Source organism: Sorex araneus, chromosome X (assembly GCF_027595985.1).
Source record: "Sorex araneus isolate mSorAra2 chromosome X, mSorAra2.pri, whole genome shotgun sequence".
Taxonomy (NCBI): Eukaryota; Metazoa; Chordata; class Mammalia; order Eulipotyphla; family Soricidae; genus Sorex; species Sorex araneus.
This window is the reverse complement of record NC_073313.1, coordinates 121,420,458-121,428,792: the sequence shown is the minus strand read 5'-3', so window position 1 is coordinate 121,428,792 and position 8,335 is coordinate 121,420,458. Positions and strand designations below refer to the sequence as shown.

Sequence of the window (8,335 nt, the reverse complement as noted above, 5' to 3'; positions counted from 1 at the left end):
AGATATGTCCAGGCCAGACAGATGTGGGGGGCCCTGAAGTGAAGATCCTGAAAGGGCTTGGCCCTCCGGAGGGGGAGCTCTGCGTGCACAGAGCGTCGTGGGACAGGGCAGGGTCTCATCTCCTCAAACAAGGATCATAATGCGGAACTCTTCACTACCCTTGGGGGGAGACCAGGTGGCTTCCACCAGCCCCTTCTCAGGTTGGAGCGGGCCTTCAGTTATGAATTCTACATCCTCATAAATATGCAAACTATATGAGGGACACTGAGTTAAATACACATGTGTCTGTGTCCTGAAAACATCACACAGCAAGCACACCCACACCTTCAGAAGCCCCTCAGTGCACAGTCCCCACCATGGACTGGACCTGGAGAATTCTCTTCCTGGAGGCATTGGCTGCAGGTAAGTGTCCCGATGCCTTGGGATGAGGAACGGGGCAGTCAAGTGGAGTCTACCCACTCCTGTCTGCTGTCCACAGGTGTGAACTCCCAGGTACAGCTGGTGCACTCAGGGGCTGAGTTTGGAAAATCTGGGACATCAGTGAAGATCTCCTGCAAGGCGTCCGGATACACCTTCACCAGCTATTATATATACTGGGTGCGGCAGGTCCCAGGACACGGGCTCGAGTGGATGGGAAGGATATACCCTGATAGTAGTGATACAAACTACGCACAGAAGTTCCAGGGCAGACTCACACTCACTGCAGACAAGTCCAAGGACACAGCCTACATGGAACTGAGCAGGCTGAGCACTGAGGACACGGCCATGTATTACTGTGCGAGAAACACAGTGTGACAACCACATCCTGAGTGTGTCAGAAAACAGAGAGGGAGGCAGCTGAGCTGGGTGAGGAGATCACAGGGACGCTGATCCTCCTGACTTCCTCCACAGAGAGTCAGGGTCTGAGACAAAGAATGGGGCTCTCAGGGTCAGGCTCTAGAATTGAGAGAAAGGCTCAGGATGTCTCTTTGTCTTTAGGAAACCACCAAGAGTAAGATGGCTTCTCTCGAGAACACCTGGTATTATTCGTATTTCCTTCTAGGATTTTGTGTGGAGAGCCCCAGAACCACATGGAAGTTTGGGCTGGTATAATTGCTGCTTCCTGAACTCTAGGTCTACCCATGGCAGACTCGAATGTTCCACATTTTATTTGAAATTCTGTCTCTGCAAGAAATCCTTTTCTCTAAGATGAAATCCTGGTGTTGGCCAGACCCCCTTCTGGAGTTTCTGTGGAGCCCTGCCCCTTTGTACATCTTTGTATCTCTATATTGCTTAGGTAGAATCCTGCCACTAGATAAGGGACATTGAGGAGATGACCCTCTATGAAAGGGACTGTTGTCACCTTTTCCTCTAACGAGGTGGTAAGAAATGGTCAGGGTCAGGGGCTGTGAAGTCCTGGTGTTGGGGCATCTCAGCCCAGCTCAGGGGAAGCATAGAGGCATGGTCTGGGGTGTGCCCAGAAGGACTGGCAGTAGCATGGACCAGCAGACAAGATCTAGAGCGAGGCCTCAGGTGCTGCTCTCTCCACTCCAGGGTCATGCATCCCAGCTGAGTTTACCTCGGTCTGATTTGACCAATTGACAATATTCCTGGGAAATGTATGGCATTCAGTATGTAAGTTTTCTGCATGCCTGGGAATGAATGATCACAATTTATGATTTTATCTCAATTGGTATCAAAGACATATGTCCATGCACAAATGTATAGACTAGATGAGTGGAAAAAATATATACTTATATGTATATGTGTATCTATACATATAAATATATGTCTCATATTCATGTCCACTGGAAAGCCACAGACAGCATGACTAAATGATGGGCTAACAGTCATGCATATCACAGTATTACTGGGAATATTTGTGCTTCTGTAGTTGGACTATGAGTTTTAATTCTTAGGCTGAAACCAAGATTTATACTAACACTTTGAAAACTGTTACCAAATTTATCAAAATTTTCAATTTACAAAAAGTGAGCAAAACCCTTCCCAATGACAGGAAAAATGCTCATATCTGGGATGAGAGTAATTTTATTCCCTCCCCTAGATGAAAATTTAACATATATAAATCAAAATGACCTTTAATTCTCGAAGTCACAATAGGAACTTGTAGGCAAAAGTTCCAATCGAGGTCAATGCCGAGCACAGAAGCAGGGGCCCGACCTGAAGGCCAGCCTGGATTGTCAATGTGGTACAGCAGAAAGGCGAAGACAGATTCCTGGGACTGGGCAGTCCAGAAATCAAACCTCGAGGATGGTTATCAATGCTCCCTTCCTGCCTCTGCACAGAGTAGGCACCTAGATGGGGCTACTTGGTGACTGAAATGCTACCTACAGTTCTAGAGTGTCAGACTGTTCTCAGTCTCCTCACTGTCCTCTGTGTGTAGTTACAACTCCAAGTGACACGGGAATGCCATGTTCTCAAATCACCAACCGCCCTCATAGTGCTACACACTTCCAACTGAATCCAGAAAGTCTGGGGCATTGCCCTGAAGATATTTTACTCATAAATTTCACATACATGAGGAACACTGGAAAGAGTCCTAATCCTGTTTACCTTCTGTGGGCCTTACCATGTTAACTAAGTTGAAAATTACTCAACTTCCTGCAATACAGAAAAAAATAGAGGATATCATGCTGAGTGAATCAGTGAGCAGGAAAGGGAGAGATACAGATGATCTGTCTCATAATATGGGACTTAAAGGATACACAGTGTGGTACCAACAAGGGCTAAGAGCAGCGCAATAGGAGAACTGATCTGCACAGTTGAGTGTTCTGGGGCAAGTGGCTTTAACCCTGACTTTAATCTCTGAATCTTCACAGCATCCTATTCTCTGAACTCCAAAATTGAACCCTCATCTTACCTTTGAAATGACAGGAAGAGAGGAAATGTTTTGGCTGACCCCGGGGCCATGTTTTCTGCCCTTTCTAGTTCTCAAGAAAATCCTCTCCTCCCAAAGTTGTTGAGCTAAAAATTGATCCATGCCCTGTCGTCCCTGATGAGGTTTCAGCATGAAGTGAGGAGCATCTCTGTGGAACTGGGGAAACATCCCCCTTGAAGAGACCATTGATCAAATGGTTGGACCCCCATCTCCCTGCATGTAGTGATCTCGTAACCACAAGGACTCTGGGAACAAGGAGATGGTCCCTCTGTCTTGGGTAGTAGATAATCAAAGATTTATGAGTGCAGTGTGACCAAGCCATAGTCACTCAGATGTGCCCTAGACCCTTAGTCATGTGACAGAGTTTATTACGAGGGCAATGGTCCATAGAGGCTGAGGAGAATGCCTGTGTGCACTAAGGAGCAGGTGGCAGAGAGAATGAAGAAGCCGCTGGAGCACTGGCCTTGATGCTCTAAGGCAGAGGCAAGGTTGAAGTTTTGCTGACGTCAAAGTTGTCTGTTTCTGAAGTCTTGAGCCATTGGACACCAGCAAATCAAGGCCAGTTAATCTACATTATTCTTAGAAATAACACAAGTTGGGGCCTAGGGAACTCTCTACAGGTCCAATGTCTTCTAGAGGCAAAGAGACTGTGCCAGGGGAGAACTCCAACACCTCCAGGCATCCAGTGGGACACTGTCTCCTTAATAATAAGCCTAAAGGTGTGGTCCCCTGAGTATCCTAGGACTACCTAAGGGACTACAGCAGGCAAGATTTGAAAACCCTCAGGGCTGTGCTCTAGGCAAGAATAGAGTAGGAAATTACCATCCCTCTGTCATGTTTTAAATGTGATTGCTGGTTTTGTGATCACCCTAAGGCTACAGCTGTGTGAATATCCCAGTCCTGCTCTTAAGGGATGGAACTCTCCTCAGTGTTTGTTGGATATTAATCCAAAGTGTTTTAGGCTTCATCTGTGAATTGCCCCTTTCCTCCTCCTTGAGAAGCTTGCTAGTATTTCTAATTTAGTTAAAGTTTATCTTTAAACTTTCCTTTGTATTTTACCTCTCATTGTCTCAGTTCCCTAAGTTACCTTTGATTACTTATGAGGCAAAGCTTTCTGGTAATTCTGACACTGTGTTTGTACTGCTTTCTAGTTGAACTGCTGTGTATTCGGACCTGCTTTCCTATTTCCCCTATAGCCTTTTTATATTTTTCTATAGAGCAGTGTTCTTTGGTTAAACACAGAAAGACCATTAATGGTATGCTCCTAATATTTTGGAGTTGACTGAATCTGAAATATATCTACTTCTGGGCATAATTACTTGACTCAGGCTTTAGTTGCTATATTTACTAACACCCACCTTGAGACTGGGATGGACCCAGGACAAGTGGAAAACTACCATGGCATCAAAACAGAACATTCTAGAAAGCATAAATGCATGGTCTTGATGTAAGCTGATACAGCTTAAGAGACAGGACCTCCACTGGGAAGGACAAGCTAAACTGGCCTGAGGAATTAGTCTGGGATTTATGTAAAAGACTTGCTTACTGTCAGGGCCTAGAGAAATAAGTGTTGGAATGTGTCTCTTACTGTGTTTATCCAAACAACTGCAAGGATTGATAACTTATACAACTAGAGAGAAAGATAAGGTGGTGGAATATGTCCACTGGTGAAGGGATGGGTGTTCGAGCATTGTGTAATTGAGACTTAAGCCTTAAAGCTTTGTAACTTTACACATGGTGATTCAATAAAATAATAAATAAACAAAATAAAATAAATTTTAAAAAAGCAATGTAGATGTCCCAGGGAGACAGAGTGTCTCCTTGAGTTAATCTCCCCAAGAGAATTTCCTCTGTCAAATGTTTATCTATGTAAATGATCAATCACACTTGTCGTTACCTCAACCCTCCTTCAGATGTTCTATAACTACGCTAGCAGCTCTGCATTAAAGGGGCCATTTTCACCATCAGGCTGTGCCCCCCGCCCCCTTGTGGGGAGGCCTGGGGAGGTGGGGAGGTGGCTCTGGGCCAGGCCACCAAATGCACAGGCACACAGCAGCAGCCCTCACCTTATAATCCAAACTGGGGCCACATAGACAGTACAGTGGGCAGGGCCTTGCTTTGCATTTGCCCTGATCAAGCTAGAGATGACTTCTGTCACACACACCCTCTCCCCCCCCACAAACCTGAGCCCCACAAGAATGATTCTCTGAGCACAACATCAGGAATAAGCCCTGAGCATCATCAATATGGTCCATATATTTTTTTGTTTTTTGTTTTCTGTTTTTTTTGCTTTTTGGGTCACACCTGGCGATGCACAGGGGTCACTCCTGGCTCTGCACTCAAGAATTACCCCTGGCGGTGCTCAGGGGACCATATGGGATGCTGGGAATAGAACACGGGTCGGCCGTGTGCAAGGCAAACACCCTACCCGCTGTGCTATCGCTCCAGCCCCATATATGGTCCATATTTTTAAAAAATCAATTAAAAAACATTCCAGGCTATTTCCTTGGTCAAGGCTGTTGAGGCTAGCTTGCAACCAGGACATGCCACAGTCTGTTTCAGCTTTTGAGACTGACCCTGAGGGACAGAGGACAAAGACACCAAAGTCTTTGGCTTTATGGTGGTACATTAAAACAGCATCTGAGCTTTCACATGTCTACTTTGACTTTGGCACCATGATTTCAGTTCTCTGAGAAGTGAGAGATACTGCTTCCTTCTCTGCTTCCTAACTCTCTTCTGTTCTGTTTTTTTCGTACTGTATCCACATGTATTCTCTTCTCAAATCTACAGAGTGAGCTAAGTTTCTTTATGACTAGGAAGGCACTGAGCCAATTCCAGATACACGTCAGTGTGTGGAGAAACAAGCTCACTATGTTGGTACAGTGGATCCCTCCTCAGCAATGAATCAGGGTCTCTCTGGTGAATCAACCTACATGCATGATCTGACAGCGTGTGGGAGGCTGGATTGGGTGGGAAAGAGGAATTACAGGGACACCAGAAAGCACCTGGAGTGAGTGATCAGTACACTGTTCTGTGGCAGTGGTTGTACAGTGCCAGTGCTGTGAACAGGATCTATGTGCAGACTTTATGGCATTTCTAACAAAATTTTAAGTTAGATATAACACAGGTGATAGAGTTTAAAAAGTGACAAAGTTTATGGGATCAGTGTACAGAGTTACTGCACACCGCCCTGCAAGCCCGACCATATGTGATTGACGTGTATTGGATCCAGTCAACTGAGAATTCACTGGGACAATGGCACATGTGCTTGTGCCCAGGATTTTTCACACACAGTGGGAGAACAGGAGCCACCACACAGGGACATAGAGGGGCAGGGGCCTGCCTACAGGGTAGAGGCCCTGGGGTACAGGGTTTGGTCATCAGGTACTTGAGACACGGGGACTCTCCTCCCTAGCTGCTGTTTCCCCCTCAGCAATTCCTGTTTCCTGAGAGCTCCTCAGCATGTTTCCTGTGCTGGAGGTAGAGGCCTGGCTCTGACAGGCCCCAGGGACAAGCCTGAGTGCTCTGAGCCACAGTCAGCACCTCCTCCCAGGAGCCCACACACCAGCCTCCCCGGGTCCCCTCCTTTCTCTACAGAGGCTCCCCCATGCAAATATGCACTCGGGACCAAGGGTTAAAACCACATTCACACTCACCCCAACTCGGGCTCCCTCTCCCCCTGACACGGCATCTGAGATCATGGACCTCATGGGCAGGAACGTGCATCAGCGCTGGTTCCTTCTCTTTCTGGTGGCAGCTCCCGGATGTGAGTATCCCCTGGACAGAGCCTCCAAGTTAGGCATGAGGCCTCTGAGCCTGTGACTCACTGTGGGTCTCTGTCCCCAGGTATCCTGTCCCAGATACAGCTGCAGGAGTCGGGATCAAGTCTGGTGACACCCTTGCAGACACTGTTCCTCACCTGCTCAGTCTCTGGATTCTCTCTGACCAACTATACTGTGCACTGTGTCCGCCAGGCCCCTGGAAAGGGGCTGGATTGGATTGGTCGTATAGTATATAATGGAAACACATACTATAACCCAAGTCTTCAGTCCGACTCAGCATCTCCAGGGACACCTCCAAGAACCAAGTTTACCTAAAACTGAGCAACTCAGTAACTGCGGACACAGCCGTGTATTACTGTGCAAGAGCCACGTGAGGGTAAGTCCCTGTGAGCCCAGACACAAACCTGCTGAGGGAGACAGGGAGTCGCAGGGGTGCGAGTGACCACCAGGGGAAGCTCTGCTCCTGGCACTCCAGGGCAGGCGGAGAGGGGCTGGAAGGCTCTCTTACTCCTCTTTTCTTGAAATATATAAAGAAAATTTCATTATACACATATATAAATTTTATTTATTACTTTCTCTTCTAGTTCAAAATTGTTTATTCTCTCAGTCTACTGGAAACTCGTGTTTTTATGTAAAGTATGTTTGATTTTCGTTCTCAAAAAAATACCTTTAAACAAACGAGGGTTTCCCCCTGTTATCTTTGTTATTTTTTTTCTGGTTCCCCTGATTTATTTTGAAAAATGACATCTGTTCGAGTCAAGTGCATAATTTGGCACTCATCAGTGGATTTCTGTAGGCCACTGGGTGCTGGAGGTGTTTGTCTCAGTTTCCCAGGTGCTTTGTGTGTCTTCCTTGTGTGACCCATTTCCCATTGGCCTTGTTGGTCAGATCCACAGAGGCAAATGCAAGTGTTCGTCCTTGCTTCAGATCATGTGCTGTAATCACTACACCTTCTCCAATTTTAGCAGGAGACATGTGCGTTATGTTCATATCCACACACTCCAGGCAATCCCCGGTCTGTGCAGAGCAGACCAGAGTTGATATGTTGTCCACTAAGGTGGCTGTCAAACCACCATGGAGAGTCCCCATTTTATTGGCATGCTCCTCTTCTAATTTCCATTCACAAACCACCTCCCAGGAGCAGCAGAATCAAGAGTCACCTTTTCCAAAAGGCGGTCAAAGCCGCGGGCCCCCTTCAGGGCCTTGACCACCTCCAGCAGGTTCTGCGTCACTGCGCTCATCGTGGCCCCTTCGCTAGCGTGCGGACCCTGTATACAAGGCGCCTGGATTGAGGGTCGCCTCTTGGAAACCTATCTTTGTTATTTTAACTGAGGAAATAATCTGAGAATTGATTCTGGTGGATCACAAACTCTCTGAGCTTCTCCAGCAGAAAATCCCCACAGACCCCCACATTCTGCTGTTGCCCCTGTGCTCGGCCTCTTCTTCACAGTGATCTGAGCCCCCACCCGACTCCTCCTGGGAACCCCAGAGTGCGGTTAGGATGCAGGGGCCGTTATCATTGGATCCTGTCCATCCTAATGCTCTGTTCTCTGTGTAACAAGATGAACGTGTTTGTCTGAATTTATCCTTCGCCCTGGAATTACTTCATTTAATCTGGTATTTTTCAATTCCATCCATGCTGCAGAAAACAGTGATATTCTGTTATTCTAGCTGC

The 8,335-nt window shown here is 46.8% G+C and overlaps 2 pseudogenes and 1 gene segment (V, D, J or C); 2 read left to right on the top strand and 1 right to left on the bottom strand.

Annotated features, from left to right (window-relative positions):
• Positions 1-356: 356 nt before the first annotated feature.
• LOC101546864 (immunoglobulin heavy variable 1-69-like) lies at positions 357-795 on the top strand. The segment is given in 2 exon segments: positions 357-402; positions 479-795. Coding segments are annotated over 2 exon segments (363 nt in total).
• Positions 796-6,577: 5,782 nt separating this feature from the next.
• Positions 6,578-7,034, top strand: LOC129399772 (immunoglobulin heavy variable 4-59-like; annotated as a pseudogene).
• A 448-nt stretch (positions 7,035-7,482) lies between these two features.
• LOC101550298 (acyl-coenzyme A thioesterase 13-like) lies at positions 7,483-7,901 on the bottom strand (annotated as a pseudogene).
• Between the last annotated feature and the right edge of the window lie 434 nt (positions 7,902-8,335).